Consider the following 20,686-nt stretch of genomic DNA (forward strand, 5'->3'; position numbering starts at 1 on the left):
AGGTCATACATCAAGGAAATATCCACAGAACGTTTATTATAATAAAAGTCATTCAATGCTAGTGAATTACCACAAGTAACCAAGAAATGCCTCCAGTACTGCCTTAAACAAAGGGTTCAGTATCAGCATACACAGGTCTCTTCACTGATCTATTACTCATATTTATTATAACAGAATTAAATCAACATGTTTCGCCAGCCATTATCTCCTCTTGGTTTCTCTAAAACAACTGCCTAAACAGCAACCTGCAATGTGCTGCAAACCTACTCTCATCTCAACAGACCATAAGTGGGAAATGTTAACACTATTTCAAAGCATAGAAGAAGAGCTGACTGTGGGTGTGGTATCTTCTGATGATATCAAACAATGACAGTGTGGTGATTGCAGAGAGTGTTAGTAAGACAGAGCAAATGACAACATTTGTCAATGTTACAAGGGAAAGTCCCAAAATTAAAGGCAGATGTTAAACAAAGCCTTAGTTTAGAGAGGAGTGCAATACTGAGATGGTAGAGAAGACATTCAGCTGTATGTGTTTGTGTATTAATGTGTATTTATTTATGGAAAATGAACAGATTAGTACAGGAAAGAGATAACAAGCGAAGGTAGTCAACCGGGTCAGAAACATGCTTTAAACTTAAAACACCTCCCTGATAGCTGAACGAAGTATGAGACCACGTGATGTTTGTTCCACGTGATAAAAAATCAAAACTAAAAAATGTGTTCAGAGTAAGTTCTTAACAATTAATGAATCGATACTTGATTCATTGTTGACATCTCTAGGTAGGACCGCTTATTCTGACTTTTGTGATATAAGTATCTATATGCTGATGATACAGTGATTATTGGAGAATCACTGTATCATGTAATCATTATCCTGGGTCATGTGTCACATGATATATTGTAAGTCAACCATCCCTATTAGCAAACATGAAAGCTTGCAGACTTCTTTTTCCCCTCCCTGATGAATCATCAGGTGTTCTTCTTGATGCAACACGCAGATATCCTGAATGAAATGTTGAACATTTCTAAGATATATAAGAATCTCATTATCTGTTTAAAACACGGACTGAATCTATTCATTTCAAATAATTTAGAAATGTTACTTATTATCTAACATCTGTTAACATACAGACAAAAAAGGAAACAGCAAAAGACAGAACACAGTGCACATCACACACACAGACAGGTCCGGACACACACGCTGTATCCCCCTCGATCTGAATCACTCACTTTATGGAAGAGATTTATGACGGCACAGTGAATGAGACTTTAATGAGGAACACCTCTCTGACAGTAAAAACCACTCCTGCACAACCTTCAAGCCTCAGCCTGTTGTTTAGAGGGAGAGCCAGTTGCTCTGCCGAAACAGAAGAGCTCCTGCAAAATACTTTAAAATGATTTGGAGCTTAGAGCGCTTCAGCTATGTGGCAGGGAGGAGGCAAAAGGGGGAGAACTATGACCCCAAATTCCCTGCTGGGCTACTGTGAGTGTGTGAGTGAGTTTTTGTGTTTGTGTGTTTCCAGACTAAAGATATGAAGGACATGGGTGGAATATGAAGGCTTCCAAGAATCCAGGCCAGCAGTTTTCAATTGTCAGACCCCTGAGATGAGATTGATTTTATTCACAGATAGTCACTACTCTCACTGGAAAATGAGGTAAACAACATGAAGGATTAAGTCATCGGGACCACCACAAAACAAGAAGTTGAAATCAGTTCTCACAATTCGACTGCTCTCTCTGTTTCTCTCTTCCTTGGTCAGGTGTGTGTATGATGGGGGTGAGATCTAACATGGAGGTATTTTGAAGCTGGAGTGAAGTGTTGAGCCTCCCGAGGTGTTGTGGGCCTAACTAAAACATTGCTGAAGTCAGGTGCCCCCTGATAACCATGGTGATGTGCTGGCTCTTGCTGCCCATCTATCCCCACCTGTCTTCATGTTTGGGTTGTCGGGGGCATAAGAGACCATGTGTTGAGTTACATAACTTATCAGCAGAGCATAAATGCTGGGATGGGTGTAATTGGCTGGATTTCTTTACTCCGTCAGAGCTCAAGATCCTTGTGTCTATTTCAAACTGTCATCATTAATTAATTGTCGTATTATTTCCTGAATTTATCAATGAGTAGTTTGGTTAAAAATGTATTTAATGTCAGTAAATCGTTTGTTTTGGTGACTAAGACTCCAAAAGATATTTAATGTTTTAATCATCTGACAAATGAAATCAGCCTAGGACTAAGGAGCCCTAATACAAAAAAACATATTAAATTATCAAAACCAACACATAAACAATCATTTACTCATCAGCGTTAGCTCTTACAGGCAACATTTCAATTTAGAAGCCAGAATTTGTACAGACAATGCTGAGCTAGAATCATCATCTTTAAACCTTATCTGTTTTCCGTCATACATGTTTTAAAGCCATCAGTAGAGACACCAAGTAAGGATAGTTTAGTATGTTGCTACTCTTGAGCCCAATGTGGTTCATTTTAAAAACTGGCAACAAGAGCCAAGAAGTGTTACATCCAGAGGAAGTCAGAGTAAAATAGACGACTGAAAATAAAAGAGACGAATTGTTATAGATTTTTTGTCACAGGGAAAATTGTGTCAACATCATTGTGCTCCATGACCCGGAGCTATAGGTCTGAACCTGACCTTTACGCCCAACAAGCTCTGTTTGTGTGAGAATGGAGGAGAGTGCAACATACCCACAAACACTTAATACACACAAACATGTACACAGGTGTGAGCAAGAGAGAAAAATAGCTTAGCTTCAAGAGATCCACACATCCTGTAACCCTCTTTGTAAATGAAGTGGGAAAAGAAGGATTCATGTACTCGAGTGATAGTGAATAGGAGTAGATAAACAAATTTTGGATGTGTGTGTGTGTGTGTGTGTGTGTGTGTGTGTGTGTGTGTGTGTGTGTGTGTTTGTGTGTGTTTGGCTGACTCATAAAACAGACTCAGACAGAGCAGATTGAGCTTCACTGAGCTGGGGAGGAGGGGAGGGGGCAAAACAAACACTCAGGGGTATGGCCAGTTACGCTCAGAGAGATAGAAACATATACACTGTGTACACACACACACACACACACACACACACACACACACGCACACACACACAAACACACAAACTCTCCCTGTAGGCTCAGACCTTTCAACTTGGACGTATTAAAACTCTCTGGCAGATCCAAAGTGAAAAGAATCTGAGTCTTAGGTCACTAAAAAGTGTTTTAGCAAACACTGAATGTCTTTTCATTTGTCCTCCAGCTTTGGTCAGTAAGTTTAAATGTTCTGGTTACTCAAATCTAAACTTAGTTAAAACACTGATTCAAATGTTTTGGGGCATTTTAAGTATCTGCACGAACATGTCAACATCAGAAACACCCATGGCAATCTGTCCCATAAGACCACAGAGGGGGGAGGACAAAGTGGGTGATGGATAAAGAAAGGAGGGTGCTGCTGGACAATAGGGCTGCCAGACTGTCTCAACAGCTCAGGGCAGCTCAGAGGGTCTATGACCAGGCCCCTAAAAAGCCCCCTCCCATCTCCTCCGTCTGTCCCACTGTCTCACTGCCACGACTGCCCTGCCTGTGTCCCAGTACTGCGTGAGGGGTGAGGGCGGTGGGGGTAGGAGTGAAATGGCTTTTGTGCCTTTCATAAAGTCTGCGGCTGGTCTGTCGAGCCACAACCAGAATGGCTACAGTCCAGTGACGTTCAGCAGACGACTGCTGTCCTCCAACAATATAATATGTGTCCTTGCTAAATCTGGAGAAGGGGCTGCTCTGAGGTTTGGGGTTTGAAACATGACAAACAGCCTCTTTATTTCTCTTAAAAACTGAATGTTTTTAAAGTGTTGTTTTGCAGTGTTGGTACGTAAAAAGAGGACACCTGCATCACATATTGATGAATCATTTTCAGCCCACATTGCACCTGCTCGCACACAACTGTTGTCGCATTTTAATCCCTTGTTGTGCCACTGAATCTACCCCCCCACAATCACTGATGTTACATAACGTCAAAGGTAACAAGAAAGAGGATTTAAAAAGTCCAGTTTTAGTTCTCTTTGCAGCTTAATGCTCCGCACTCTCCGATTCTCTTAACACAAACACAGAATTTAACTCCCCACTGGTAAAAAGCTGTTCAAGAAGCTGGGTAGAATTGCGTTTGCATTCAACCCTGGACAGATGGAGGACTGGGAAGCCAGACTTGGAATCCACTGATTACCAAAGTCTAGTCCGAATGCAAAAACCAACTCCTTGTTTACTTAATGTTGTTGTCCATGCTCTTCTTTTACATACTTTCCCTTTTCAGACCAAAAAATCTAATATATTCAACAACAAAAAACAAGTATTTAACCTTTCATTACACTACCTTTACTATCTGAGAGAAGACAGAAAACTGGACTGGTATCAAACCAGAGCGTTGTCCTGCAGGTAACTTTTTCGCCTAGCTCGGCTCTTCCTCTTTAAACTTCAGCAGCTAAAGGTGTCTTTGTGTCCATTGTAGACCGAATCATCGTCGCTGTCAGAATCCCTCATTAATTGATTGGTTAAATTTATGTCTCTTTCAAAGCCAGCAGACCCAGACAGCTGATCAGTGCGCCGCAGGCTGAGGAAAACGTATGTGCAGTGTCCGAGAATAGTGCAAAAAAAAAGAGCAAAGTGAAACGCTGGCAAACTTCCACATGGAGCAGACACTTACAGTAACTTCAGTGTTTGGGCTCGAGTTTATTAACCCCATCTGAAGAGCTTTCTAGCCTAGTTTCAGTTCCAGTAGTCCGGCTGCTTCCTCAACAAAGGTGCCACGGTGATGGGGATCCCCTGAGGCTGATACACTATTAGTGACAAGTATCTCAGAGAACCCCACATAAAAGAACTGAACTATCCCTTTAAATAATTCAGTAGGAACCAATTGGGAAATAGATCATTGGGTTTTAAAGCCTTTTAGATCTCATTAAACCTGACACAGTGTTCTGTTTAATATGAGGCAGCAAGTCTGGAAGAGTACTTCAACAGATTTACAAAAAAACTATGATTATTATATCTAATCCAAGGGTCTCAAAATGCAGGAAAAAAGGCCAGCTTTAAATTGATCAGATAAATCTGTGTTCTTAAGTTAAAAACTCATCTTCTGGGTTAAGTTTCTTTCATGGTATTAAACTGAATATCTTAAAGGTTTATAGCAAAACATGTTAGAGACTATGTGAATAAGAAAGTTTTATAGAGAAGAAGACAAAAAAAATCAATAAGAAGAACTGATGCAGACCTTTAGAGAGGTCCTTGATCTTCAGTGCATAGAAGAGATGAACCAGCCTGTTTTAGTCCTTATTTTCACACTGACATGGGCCAGCAGCATTACATCTAATCACCGAAATGAGATGCTTAAAGAGCACAACGTTCTGCTTTAGAATAGATTCCAGCAGTGACGGAGCTACCGCAGCCACACATATTCCACACACGCATACACTCACACACAGAAACACACACCTCCGACTCTCTCTGGAAAAGCCATCAGACCTCTCCTTTTCTTACAAAAGAGGGGGGGTAGTAGTGTAGGAAAACCAAGAATAGAGTGTTAAAAAAAAAAGAGTCTGACAGCGGCCCACAGGTGATATCATAGGACTGGAGTGTACTGGGACCAATGGAGGAGTGCCTGATGTGAAATAAGAAACCAGCAGACAGGCGACCAGCAAGGCTAGACAACAAATAACAGTCTGCACTCGAAGAACTGGTGGGACGATGCAGGACTGGGTACCATTAGTTTTACTGCAAACAGTCAATGAGCTGAGCAGCCCGCGTGTCTCTTTCTGAATCAAAATGATGAATGACTGAAAATATTCCAGATGTAAGTCATCAATTACTTTTCCCACAGAGTACTGGTGTTTTTCTTTCCCATAGCGGGGCAGAGCTCCAGCAGGTGAACCAGAATATACAATCCACTGAGCTTCATTGACCCTTTAATCAAAGATTTTGATGGTATAAATTGTTATTTCACGTATTGTGAACTTGATGATGGAATATTCCAGTTACTTATGGAGTCTGGTTGTAACCTCCTGTGCTAATTTACTTTAACCATGAAAAGACTGCTGCATGAGGGAGTCCTAAAATCCAGGTTTACATTTAAGACACGCAGCCAGTTACGTTAGTGACCAAGCCATTGGGTCCAAGATGTTTGGTTGGTTCATATTCTGATTAGTAGAGGGGGGGCTGTAAGAATGTTACGTTTATTGGACGCCCGCAGTGATCCAAACCACAGACTGTATAAATAATGGACGTAGTATCTGTGATGTCGCTCATCTGTTCCTGAGCGCTGATTTAAAGCCAATCGGCGGCGGGAGCCATATTGGAATTGCTGAACTCATCCAAACTGCTGGTGAGCTAGTGTAAGGTAAAGGGGCGGAGTTTGAGCCTCCTCGCCAGCAGCTACAGTGTTCCCGCCTGTCAGTCAAGTCAGTCAAGTTCTTATTTGGGCAAAACTCGTAATCTTAATATCTTCTGAGCTGTTGCGTTAGGAAAAAATTCACTCCCCATACAGATTGTGCCGATAGAGCTATTAGCTCTTCAGACTGAAGCCGTTTTTTGAACCAGGCTGTAAACATTTTTATTAATGCTGTAAATATCGTCTTTTTTTTATTGGTGTGTGTATGTGGTTTTTGGTGTTTCTGCAGCCAGCCTCAAGCGGATGCGCGATGAACTGCAGTTTATAACACTTCCGCATGGGCTTCATATTTTGAGACCGGAGGTTGCTGCTTGATCCCAACAGAGCAGAATCAAGGAGCACATCTCCTTCACAAAACAGCCACGGTAGCGCTGAGTGGACCAGCTGCCCTCTATGTAATGTATAACAGTATCAATAATGAGAACTTGACTCTGACTTGGACTCAGGTAATCAGGACCTGACTCAGACTCCACTCAGATTCTTCCTTGGTGACTCGAACTCAGCTAGAACTTGAACACTGAGGACTCCAGGCTCAGCTTGGACTCCAGGCTTGGTGACTCAACTACAACACTGTACCCCACACTGAAGCTGTTCCATTTAGTGTACACATAATGATTCATATTCACAAGATGATCACAAGGGACATTACAATACTGAAATGCTGCACCAAATCAATACAAACTCAGCTGAGGTTGCTGAGGTCATAATGTTGTATCTTGTGCTGCTATATTGGGGTGTCCTTGAGGGTGAACTGTCCGGTAAACTCTCAGCTAGTCTTCCTTTTTTTTTTGGTCTTCTACTGAAGTTATGCTATAGTTTGTCATCTCCCTTTTCTTATTCAGTCTTGCATCACTATGTTGTCTGCTCATCTTCATCATCCTTTAACTTTAACCCACCTCTTCAGCCATCTATTCCTTCTGTATTTTCTACTCATGACTATGAAGAAGTCTTCCCCCTCTCCTTTGAACCTCTGCTCATTCATGTACACTAGTTTTCCCACACAGATCCAGCTGTAGTCCTGGACCAGTAGCAGCAGCAGCAGTGGTTGTGGTAGTGGCCAGTGGAGCACAAAGGCAGGCTTGTTGTCTGGTGAACGGGCCTGTGTGCATAAGACTGTCTGTATGTATGTGCGTGTGTCAGTGTGTGTGTGTTCCTGCATGGTGCACGCTCACTCCCCCGCAGATAGTGAGACGGCCAGGGCAGAGCTGTCTCTTTAACCCCCTCCACTACTAACACAAGTCGAAAACCAAACAGCAGCCCACGCCCTCCTCAAGGCCCCGGCAGGCAAGGAGAGCATTCCTCTGAGCTGACTAACCCCACACACTCCCGCACAGAGAGAGAGAGAGAGAGAGAGAGAGAGAGAGAGAGAGAGGAGAGAGAGAGAGAGAGAGAGAGAGAGAGAGAGAGAGAGAGAGAGAGAGAGAGAGAGAGAGACGCACACACACACACACACACACACACACACACACACACACACACACACACACACACACACACACACACACACACACACACACACACACACACAAAATGACATAAAATCCATTTGATATTACTTCCTTTTTTCCTAATAGAGAAGCCGCCTGAGTACAGTCGGAGAAGTCAGGTTCTTTCTTAATGTATGTACTTATGTTCTGTGGTATACTGACTCTATTCCTTCGCCCCTTGTTATGTTGAGTGAGTTATTCTGTGACTTCCAGTTCGCCCAGTAAACGGACTGAGTTGATGCTTTTGGCAACAAAACATGAATCTTCTTTTTGAGATGAATAATAAATGACACCTTGAACTTCAACTTCTACTACGAAGGGAAAGAAACGGCTTCACATACTGTAAACTATTAAGCTATTTGTTTACTCTATTTCTACAACCTGTGAACATTTTGATAAGCTCTTAGGTGTCTGAGTATTTCTACAGATAAAACCCTTCGAGTCTAATATGACTCATCTGGCATTTCAGTCAATGTGACGGTAAAAACAAAGGGCTGGGTGCTCATGTCATGAACGTTGAAGGACCAGGGAGACTGAAAGCTGCAACACTTTGGGAGGTAAAGAAGTTGGTTCTTCTGACAGATGGCGTTCTTTTACAACACGTTAAGTAATGAACGTCTCCGACTGCTGAGCACATCTTATAGAGATGCTGAGAATACAATCAGACAGAGACAGACAGCATTTACTGATGTGATGTTTGGTGCAACAGGTACCAGAGCTCTGCAAGGTCATCTTAGAATATGTTCTTAGATGTTCAATAGATAAAAAGGTAATATTTGTTCAATTAACAGGGAAACTGTATTTAAACAACAGTCTCAATCAGTGAGATGCTGATACTGGCAAGCCAAAAAAATAAAATTTCTACAGCAGTTCCTGTTAGAGTAGGATAAGTACAACATAAATGACAATATGGTTCACACAGGGAAAACATGTAGTAAAAATCTAAATCAAGAGTCTACTATATTGAATTCAATAACATTATACAGCTCAGTGAGATTATAAACTTTAACTTTCAAACTTTTCAAATATGTCAATTTACTACTGAATTTTGCCAAGTTCTTAAAACATGGCTGAAATACATTTACAATTCAAATATCAGTCAAAGATGTTAAAAATACTATCATTTTAATCAGCCATCAATCCAATCATCCACTTAAATTGAATTATTTCCCAGTAGAAGCAGGCAGGTTAAGCCTCGGAGCTTCATCTCATTCAGTTTTAAAGGTCAAAACAAAACTATCGTGTTACAACAAGGTAAACAGCAAAACACAGGTACATACTGTAGCCTCAACAAACACAAACACTCTCACATGCACAAACACCTGTGTCTGTGTCTGTCTTCACTCACAGTGCTAACCTGGTCCTGTCAAGCAAATCAAACAATGTCAGGAATCCTGAACTGAAGTGCTGAGGGCGACTTACTACCATCATTAGAGCAGAAAACCACACATAGACAGACAGCACACATAAACTCTGTGTGACCCGTCTTACACCCCGTCCCTGTTGAACAATGCTGTCTCAGATGACTCAGGTGTGATACTTGACATGAAAGCTACCTCGAAGTGAGTGAGAGACAGTGTGTATGTCTGTGTATGTCTGTGTATGTCTGTGTGTGTCTGTGTGTGTCTGTGTGTGAGGGAGAAGGCAGACTTTTAACCTGAATAAAGAACAATTAGTAAAAGGTGACAGAAACATAATCAGCCAAAAATGAGGGGTATAGAAAACAGGTTATGGTTATAATTTCAAAAGAACTTCTGACCTGTGTCAGCAGGATGCTGGAATACAATGAGGCATCAAAACAGTAAGAGATTTACCATGACAGTGTTCATGACCAACCTTTAAAATCAGACTTTGGTAAAGTGGAAAGTGGAAAGTGTTACGTCCAAACCCAGAGTTAACTTGGGCAGGTGTTGTTTAAAGATAAATCTTTCCAAGTGTATAATTATCACCCCCTGATTCTGGAGCACTTTCCACCCTGCATGTCTGCTCTTATTACAGCAGTATTTTATGTTGTCTCAGCATTTCACTCGTTCTGTAATTCTACAAGCATGTCAGTTACAACGTCCAATGACTAATTTGACTTGATGTCATTTATACACAGTTTAGATAAACAGAATTTACCTACACAAGGATGAAAAAAATATGCTGAGCTGCAAGTTCACCATGCAAAGCTTTAGAGTCAAATCTCTATACGTTTAGTTCATTTTTATCTGAAACACCGTACACAGAATTATGTAAGAGCAACAATATGTAAGACTTTAAGAACAAGTCTCAAGACTCCCCTTCAGTGTAGATAGTTTGTTTGGTTCCTAACAGGAGTCAAATCAACTGAAGAGGTTTTATTCTCCTAAAATAACACAAACTCTTTGTATAAATACATTTAAAAAACAAACTAACTAAAGTAATCAGTCCGTCTGGGGGCTCTGAAACAAAAAGCTACTTCATTTTGCTCAGCTTTTCCTCTGATAACTTCAGACCCAGACATCCAATAATTAAAATCACATCCTGTTAAATTATAAATCATAAAAAACAGCAGTGCTTCGACTTCTAACACAAAAAGTAGACTTCTGAAATGTCTGGCCGACACCCCGGCTCGTACAGAAAACTCTGATGTGTGCTTCTTTAGAGTAAAATATGCTATGATGATATATGGTAATTGTGGAGGCTGTTGTTTGTAGTTTATTATAATGCTAAATGAAGAAAAGTAAGAAATGATAAACAGGGAACATTTGGTTCTGAACTGTCAGCACAGTGTTAACTTATAGACAGTCTCTGTAAGGCTCAGCCCTAATGTGTAGTGCTGCACTTGATGTACAGTACATATGTGCGTGTGAAGCAGGTGGGGTGTGAAGCAGTGCAGGTAAACACAATTTCTTCTCCACACAGTAGCTGCACTGTGTGTCTCTGTGTATTTAATCCAGACAGACACACTTTTTTTATGCTGAACTGCCGTCTGGCTGGAAAACAAACCAGTTCTATCTCAATGATTAGCAATGTTTCTTTTTTCGTATGCAAACCACACTAACCACAGTCTCCCTCTGATAAGCTTGAGATAAACACTCTGCCTCTTGCCAAACATTCTGTCTCCTTCTATTCCTCCACATAAATCATTAGGCTTTCTGGTTTACCTTTCACTTCCACATTCTGATCCACTCAATCTTTGCATTTCTCATCTCTGTACCTTTCACTCACATTATTCTGAATTATTATCGTTTATTTGCCATCCTTGCCTGTTTAATCTGTTCTTCCACCCCATGATGACACACCCTCCCCTCCAGCAACAGACACAACACTGGGAATCCCCAACCCATCATCCCTATTTTTTCCCCTCTTTATCTCTTGCTAACTTTCTCTCGTGCTACCTCTGCCCGCCTTCAATCCTTTATAAAATCAGGTTGATAAAATCTTAACCTTCTATTTTTTGTCTTGTTTATCAACATAATAGAGCACAGGACTACAGCCTCAATGGTTTCGGGGTTTCAAGCATAAGACAAACAAACATGTCTTTAACAACATCATCTGGCAAAACTTTGATTTAATTGGATTTTTAAAATAAACATGATCCCGAGCATTGATTCATATTAGTATAAGTATTGCAATGTCAATGCCAAGAATACATCAATTTTCAACAAACAGTTTAAAGTTTCCTGCTTTGGGTCTGAGTCAAATCCAAAGTTTTGCCCAAAGTTTGTCATGCCTTTCCCTTGTTTTGAAAAGGTAACTGCAGTTTTCCATGATCAGAGGATTACCACAGAGCTATAAGGTTTCCTAAGTTAATCTTGTGCTTTAACTTCTAGCTCTTTCATTCAGAGATGGTGCTGTTCTGGATCACAAAGATGACTCAGTATCATTTTTGGAGGCCTTGTTCCAGAACATAAGCAGTTTTTAAAGAACAAAAGAAATCCTCTGAACTCTTCCCAAATTGTCCATCGGTGCATCTCTAAAGCCTGCCAGGCAGTGACTTGCATGAAAACACAGGTGTGAATTCAGGTTTAGTCCTATGAATGGGACTGTTTGTTGTTGTCTCTGTCCTACTCTGCTTCCTCCCTTCCTTCCTATCTTTCTCTTCCATGTCTGTCTTGTTTTTACCACATCTTTTATTGCTTCTTCCATCCCTCCCACCTGCCCTGACATGCTGCAGTGTGAATCAGACTTGAATCTTTCTGCCAGAAGGGATGTGTGCCGACAAGACCAAAGTACACCCCAGCACTGGCCCAAGCTCAGGGAAAGTTGAGGTAGGTAGGAGTGAGGAATCCACTCCTCCAGAATCTGTACAAAGACACAACACATTGAATTCTGTTTTCATATACGGCTATTGTTCCTCAACTAAACGCAATGACATTTTATTGCTTGGCAAGCTCCAATGCTTGAAATCTAATTTTAAAATTGGTAATTGACAAAATTAGTACCTAAAATAATAATGGTTTTATTTCCTATTAGGCACATTAGACCAGTCATAAATAGACATACAAATCTATATCTATGGTTGCTTGGGATTTGGTTAAAACGCAAAACTTTTGATTTCATCAAGAGGAAATTTTTCGCCACAAAGTTGAGAACTACGTTATTTTAAAGTTATTTAAAAAATCTCGGATATCTATTTTTGTCTTTCTGATGACACCTATGGAGATTATAATATGGAAACGTGTCTGCATTCGGATTTCCAACCACAACGTCTCCATTGATGCTTCCAGACGGCACCCATAGCACTGTGCGCCTCCGACCATATTATCTGTACAGGGAGATCTCACATGTCATACTGGTAGCTGTTTACATCCCCCCTGTGCCAACCAGACTACGGCGTCCAACGTTCTCAACGCTGTCATAGCCAGACTCCAGACAAACCACCAGAGTGCCCTCCCCTGATCTTACTGTAGAGCAACTGTAATGACTGAATCCCCCCCCCAGTATTTCTGGTTCTGATAAAGGTAGTTGCTGGTGTGTTTACTGACCTCAAGGAAACAGCATCCTGTCTCACACACAAGTGGGATGAAGAGTGAGCCTGGTACTTTAGCTCAGCGACCTTCTCTGAAAAAACAATCACCGCTGGGTGATGGAAAACTTTTCACCCAGCGTGTTTTTTGACTTTTTTGTAAATGTAGGCCCCACTAAAATCCACGATTATTACATACTGTAAATGCATGTTTCCCTCACCACTGTGTTATCTCATTCTGTGACTCTATAGACAGCTAACTGAAGGAAATCTTAAAGATATTATGTTAGAAAAATGCCAAACACTTTTTGTTTTCATCTCCTGATAAGTGCAGACCTTCTGCTTTTATCTTGTTTCTGTGTGACTGTGAGGACATTGAACACATTGTGTTAGGATGGTTCATTAGAAAAAGAAAACACTCAATCTGAATGAGTCAGCTTGGGCCTTAGATGTTCACCATGTTTTGACGTGACGCTGGCTTTAAAACTACATGGAAAAATAATAACTAGATTTGCAAATAATGAAAATAGGTGTTAGCTGCAGCCCTGTTTGACATTAAAATATGTCAGTTAAAGTGAAAATGTGACTGAAATTATCACAGTATGTTAAGCAACACTGCATGTCAGACATTAATCAGTCTGTTGATTCTTATAAACTTAATTCTTAAAGGGGAAGTGTTAATATATGACGAAATGCTACTCCTCCTCTCATCAGAAATGAATAACAGCAGTTTTTCATTGATGATTAATTTGTACATGTGTGCAACAACACAAAGCTAGAGTAGCAGTGTTTCTGCAATACTTACCAAGATTTAGTGACCTGCCAAGTTAAACAGAAGCAGCAGCCAAGTAGGGCTGCATCATATTCAGATAATGAACTGCTTCTGAAACAAAGCATATGATTTGTGTGCTTCGGGTAAACAGTTAATGTTGCTTCAGACTACAGAGAGGTGTATGTCTGGGTTAGAAGAGTACACATTCAATGTAAATAACAGACCTCATATTGTATAATAAGGAAAGAAGGTGGCTGATTTAGGAACCTTCACTAAGCCAAAGTACTACCTGCAGGTGTAGGCTATGAAGTCACACTGACAGTCAATTAGGTTAAATACATATCTTGCAAGAGGGATTTAGTCACTTCTTGGATTGTTTGTACAATAAAAGTCACATTTAATAAGTAAGGTGTGTATTTTGACTCTGATCACAATCACTTAAAGTAAAACCTTGCTCTGGTTGAGATGTGGGCACACAAACAGCTCGGTTAGGCTTAGGGAAAGGTTGTGGTTCGTGTTAAAATAACTCATTGCTTGCTGTTGGGGAAACAGTGTGGTTGGTTAAAACAACATCCTTAAGGTTTAGGAGTCATAGCTAAAAGAAGCTAACACTGACTGTGGGTTGGAAAAAAGAACCATATAATGGCCTCCTGTGTCAAAGTTTACTGTTCCAAACAACTTGAAATTTGTTGCTAAATTTGTGGACGTTTCCTACCATTTGAATGTATGAATATTTAGTTATTGGGGAGCTGCAGTAATAACTAAAGGTATTGACACGCCCCCAGATATGACTCAAACACACTTGGCCTCTGTTTACAAATGCACTGAGAATTTCCTCAACAACAAAATAAAGTCATTGGTTAGTCATCCGTTCACGTTCAAACACTGCAGGCTACCACGCATCACATCCACCCTTAACCATCGGAAACTGGTATGCTTTAGTGGCGTGACGCACGTAACACACCAATGTTTGTGACTAAAGCGAGTTTACAGCTCATAGAGAGAGAGGATTTAGCAGTAGTAACAGGAAACAAAGGAGAGGGTTAGTAGGTCAATACCACAATGCCAAAATCGCTCGTTCTTTAGTGACTAAGACTTGGACTTCAAACATTCACTTTCCTCATTGCACCTCAAAAAAGAAAAAACAAAACCACAGTGACCTAAAAAAAGCAAGTAAAGCAGTCGCCCTGCCCAAGCGCAGTTTGATACACAATGAAAGCCCCTCGTTTACTACTGCAAATAGAATATGTGACTGTGACTGAGGTTTGTTCATGACACGCTTTATCTCAAGTGCATATATAAAGGGACACACACACACACACACACACGCACACACACACATACACACAAAAACAACGCCCACCTTAACCACCCACACAAAATCCCAATCCTTAAAATAACTGCCGCAACCAAACTCACCCAGTTGTGATGATATGGCTTCTAAACCAGAGACTATCAAGTTATTTTAAATGTCTCCTCACAGAAACAAGGCCTTCAAAATAAGTCTGCTGGCTTTCCTGAACTCTGAAGCTTCTCATTTTCTGAACCTGGGAATCTGAACAGTTGTAAAGTAGGTTTTATGGACAAACCTATGAGAAGGAAAGAAAAAATAATACCTTTAAGATATTGTATCTGAATCAGCTCTGAGAAGCTAATCGCCTGTCTTCCCCTTTCGCAGATGATAACTGGACTGCACTAATATAATGCTTTACTTGTCTTTTGATCATTTTAAAGGGTTTTTAGGCAACATTTCCCATTCATTCTTTCTCATACATCCTCATATTGATAGCAGAGGTTGCTACAAAAAGTGCCCATCAGTTCTAGTCATATTCACACACTGATGACTATAGGGATCAAACCACCAACCTTTCGACTGAGAGAGAACCCAGTCTACCACTGAGCCACAGCCACTAATTTCAGTACCTGTAAATCCAACCTTCAAGTAGTGAGATGAGGAATTAAGATTGTTAACTAACTTGCAACTCAGCAGAAACCAGCAAAAAAGAACACAGCTGACGACTCTCTGAGCGCCAAATTTCCGCTGGCTCATTCATGCTGCTTGGGATTTTCCTCAGAATCTCATCTTCACACCTAATTTCATAAGACAACAGCAAGGCTTTCATCAGTGGGCCTATGCAATAATGCAATCACACCATTTACTACCCGACTATGACAGCAACAGACCAAGGCCTCAAATCAACCCCCTTTGTGTCATCTCATTAGAAAAGAAATAGGGATGTAACGATTCTTTTTAACGATGATTCCATTGGCATCACGATTCGTGGTTGCTGATATGATTAAAGGACAATAATGGTTCATTTAGAACGATACGATCTGAAACGATTCAGTGACTTTTCAGCCAATAATTCAACCAGTGTGACTGTGAAATAAATACCTTGATACTGAACAGTCCTTGACTCCTGTTGTTTCTTGTAAGGGATACACGTGTAAATTCATTATGGATATAAACAAACAAGTAGACAACAATTAATGGCAAATGCACTCACATTTTATTTTAATAAAGTGCAACCAACACTTGAGGTTGAATTAACAAGAGGTTAACCTTTTCTTGGAATGTTGCAAGAGGTGTCTGGACGGTCGGCGGTGTGTGACTTATTTAGAACATCTCCGTCTTTACTAAAGCCAAAGTGTTTCCACAAGCTGGACCGCAATGGTGGCTTGATCATTTCTTGCTCGCTGGCTTCTCCTCTGCCATTGGCCATGCTATGTTTTGTTGTCTGCTGGCGTGTGGCGATGACGTCACAGGCAGGCAGCCTGAATTGAGTAACGTTTAACGTCTTTATCATCAAAAGTGTAAAAAAAAACCACATACATATAAAGTCTGCCATGCTTAAATCCAATGTGTTATTTCCTAGTCTCGATACAATTGATTTATTACCTTTTAAAACGATGTTAGATTGATATATGACGTCTGCAAGGCCAACTTGCCGAGTACAGATCGATGTAGTCGGATCATAGGAATATAAATCGATACATTCATGTGGCAGATGAATCGTTACACCCCTAAAAAGAAATAGTGACAACAGTGCGGAGTGGTATTTCATCCAAAAATAAATAAACCTGCCCCAGTAGACACCTGATCTGCTATTGCACACCTCAAGGCAACTTTTAACTCAATCAATGCACAGTGCCTGCCTTCTGTAGCACTCAGCATCACAGCAGACTGTCATAAAGACTGGTTGCGATGAGCCTTGTCAGGGAGTTCATGTGTCAGGGAGATAGGAGCGGAGCGGACCTCCCCATGGACAGGCCTGAACATGCAGGCAGCTGCTGTCAGCGAGCCAGAACATTGGGGGAATTAATAGAAACAGCAGCCCTCCAGGGACACTGTTAGCCCACACTGACAGCCAGCTCTGATCTGGGGTCATCTTAATGCACTCTGCCTCTTCCCCTCCGCATTAGTGGTGGGAAATACGAAACCTGGATCATGGCAAACGTTATTCAACTTTCCGGGTAGGCTTAACTGTGAACACCGGCCCGGGCCTGTGCAAGCTGTGATATGCACACTTGTGGCAATGAAGAATGTGGGAGCGCCCTGCGTCAGGTTAAATTTTCATCTGACACACGGGATGCTCTTAAATCTAAACTGCCAACAAATACAGGAGAAATATAGTAGACAAAAACAAAAGTTTAATTATGGTAACTTTCCAAAATTGATGTATATTAAAAAATACTTTGAACATACACGGTGTTGTCAGTTTATTGTTACCCCTGAAGCTAATGGGGCTGCAGGTAATGACTGATTGAGTGTACACACTTTAGATGGATGATTCAAAATTCAATTATTCTCTTAAACCATTGCAGAACCTTTGTCGTGTCCCTCTGAACCTGTTACGAATGTCCACACTGGAAACAATATGGTTTCAGCATTTTTTTTACAACTAAGCTTAAGTGCACTGTAAGACAAATCTTTTTACTGCTTCATTCTCTGCCCTACATTGCATAGAAAATCAAAGATGTATGTGAAAGGACAACATGACCACAAATTTAAATCAATACGACTGTGATTGACTCATCTCATCTGGTGCTTTATCCACTTCATCAACCACGACACATCAGGTTTGTCCTTATATGTCATAAACACTACCCTGTTGGGTCAAGACATTAGCAGACATATAACCGAACTAAACCAAGTTTAAAAAGTTGAAATGCTACATTAGCAGTGGTTGACAAAGTACACAGCTTCATTACTTAAGTCAAAGTATAGATACTCCTGGTCAGATATTACTCCAATACAAGTGAAAGTTGTTCTGTCAGATTATTACTTCAGTTAAAGTACTGGAGTACTTGCTTTAAAAATACTTAAGTATTCAAAGTACTTCTTAAAAAATCTCAAAAAGTTGTATTTCCACAAAGCATGAGTGCAGTCAAGAATACATAGGAGTAAATTCAGTTACTTTATGTTTATTTGGAAACCATTACTTGAAATCTAAAAACTATACCATGGAATAAAAACAGAAACTAAGTTACTCCAAGCACAGACAACTTAGTTTGAAATGTTTATCTGGAATGAAACAAATGCTACGTAGCTCAACACGCTTTCTCAGGTTGGACAGTGAATGTTTGTATATTTGGGCAGAGTGGGAAACAGGGAGAACATTTCAAACGATACGTATCATTCTTCATTTCAAAAACCTCTAACACGGGCTGAAGATATGCCCATGGGTGCTCAGGTGGAGAATTATAGCCATCATTACCACCTCTACATGAACTGCCTGATCTGAGGGAAATCTGCTCTGTGTTTGCTCCACGTTCAGCCATGGAGACGCACGATATACAGGTACGACTAAACCACAGAGACAAACAGAACTACACAAACACAGTTTACTGTCTGAGGGATCAGATTTCAGAAAAGAGAAGGAAATTCATGAGCTGACTTTAAAGCAAAAGTAGTGAGTAACTAAAGCATTGATAGAAATGTAGTGGAGTAAAAAGTACAATAATTGTCTTCTGAATGAAGTGGAGTAAAATGAATAAGTTCCTCCAAAAAATGAAAGTAAAGTTCAGATACTCAAAAAATGTTCTTAGGTACAGTACTCAAGTAAATGTACTCTGTTACTGTCCACCACTGTACATTAGTGGTGTTAAAAAAACTCACTGTGATAAAGCAGACTTTTGGCAGACATGGAGTTTGTTTACAAACATCCCCTCACAAGGCCTTACCTCTTACAGCCTCTAATCAAGGGAGAAGGGGGGCTGCTAATAAAAGACCTGGATGACTCAAACCAGCAGCAGTGATTTGATGTGGTATACCAGTGTTTATTATTTGTTTTTATGCATCTTATTAATGGACAAATGGCTGTGTGAAGGAGAGGGAGACGGCTCCACTGGCTCGCCTACGCACTAACACTAACACACAGAGCTAGAAAGCGTCCCAGATTAAGGCCAAGTTATATAACTTGGACTCCATTTGTGCTCTTGCATTGCATGTGCGCTGATGGTTGGTCAATATATACACTATTATGTCACTGCTTATGCATAATAACTTCGCGTAAATGTCCTTTTGTATCACTAGCGACAGATAGAGGTGGTTTCAGTTCAGTTGGAGTGAAGTGCACGTTTTGATGGCATGACAGCCAACAAGGAGGGCTTGCTAGCGTCTCTTTAAACCACTGTTAGCTTGTTATGCATGCATTAGCCAGCATGTAATTATTATTGTGTAACATGTGTGCATGTAATCATTATTGTGTAACGTGTGAAAGAATGCACAGTTTGAATATTGACGAAGGGAAGGAAGTGGACAACTTCTCAAGTAGAGGGCGTCATGATAAAGGTGTAAGCTGTCACAGTTAGCAAACATGTTTAATAAGGGTTTGACTTCTCTGATTAAAACCTGTAATTAATAATATAAGGTCAGCGAATCATCCACCTCAGCTAGCTAACTCTGGATGCTGCCTTCACGGTCACTGTCAGCAGCACTTCTGCTCACCTCGGTATAGTGATGCATTTCGTGTTGATATTCTGCGTGGTGATGGCTTTCTCCAGCTCGTCCAGCTGTCCCGTCTTCTTCAGCTTCTTCACCAGGCTTTTCACCGCCTTCTCAGACCATTTCTCCTCCTGGCCGTTCTGCTCTCCCTTCTTCCAGCCCAAAAGTCTTTTGACAATGGGGGGAGTGAAAGGCAAAATTGACATCTTGAGTTCAGTAAAGTCCGTGCACTGTCAAGAAGTCCAAAAACACGAGGACGACTTGCTCTCTGAGGGGTCCAAACTGCAGAGAAGGAATAGTTATTTAGCTGAAGAGCAGAAAAATATGTATTAATCTCCACACGGATGCATCCCGGAGTTGAAACCCTCAATTTAAGCGCTCTCGCTCCGTCTGGATTGAGCTCAGTAGTGAACTGTGCACCGGTAGTCTGTTGCGCTGTGGATTTAGTGCTCCTCCGCCACGAAAGCTAGTGCCGTCTACGCTTCTTCAAACCGGACATAATCTATACACATCCTGCACGAGTCACATCCAAACTACGTCTTCAACTAGATTACACATAAGACATCCATATGGGAGTACTTGGGCAGTGTTTTTTTTCAGTGCTACCCTTCGTTCAGCAAAGTTCTGTGGAGTTCATCGTCATCCGCGCTGCTACCGCCGGCTGAAGTCTGCAAGAAGTCTGCACCAAATGCAAATGCAGGAGCTGCTGCTGAGAGTCTCTATTCAGACTGCACAGAGAGGACCCGTGAAAGGCCAGTCGGAGCAGCTGGCCAAATGTGCTGTGCTGATATTGCGCAAACCTCTGCCTTGTGGCTATAACACTCACATGCAACACACAACTATCACTAGAGTTTGTTTGGAAACATTTAGCAAAACATTGGATTGCAAAAGTGAAAGCAGGACAGAGGGATGGCATTTTGAAAGAGTAATGCAGGTTCTCCTTAAACTGAGGAAAGCCACTTTTCCAGTCTTTTTTTATTCTTTGCAAATCTTCCTATAAAATTCCCCAAATAAAAACCATCTGTTTCAGTTAATCAACGTAACATAATTATAGTCCACAAAGGTCCATGATGTTCTTGCCTCCTTATTTTCTTCCACATGGTAATAAAGTTA

The 20,686-nt window shown here is 40.9% G+C and overlaps 1 protein-coding gene across 1 annotated transcript in view; it reads right to left on the reverse strand.

The window, feature by feature from the left end:
• Positions 1–20,686, reverse strand: part of smad3a (SMAD family member 3a) — a 48,225-nt gene that overhangs the window by 14,797 nt on the left and 12,742 nt on the right. The window contains 1 exon segment of the mRNA XM_034680012.1: positions 19,577–19,855. Coding sequence (XP_034535903.1) covers positions 19,577–19,779 — 203 coding nt within the window. The 5' untranslated portion in view covers positions 19,780–19,855.

The sequence above is a fragment of the Notolabrus celidotus genome, chromosome 3, assembly GCF_009762535.1.
Source record: "Notolabrus celidotus isolate fNotCel1 chromosome 3, fNotCel1.pri, whole genome shotgun sequence".
In the NCBI taxonomy this organism is placed as follows: Eukaryota; Metazoa; Chordata; class Actinopteri; order Labriformes; family Labridae; genus Notolabrus; species Notolabrus celidotus.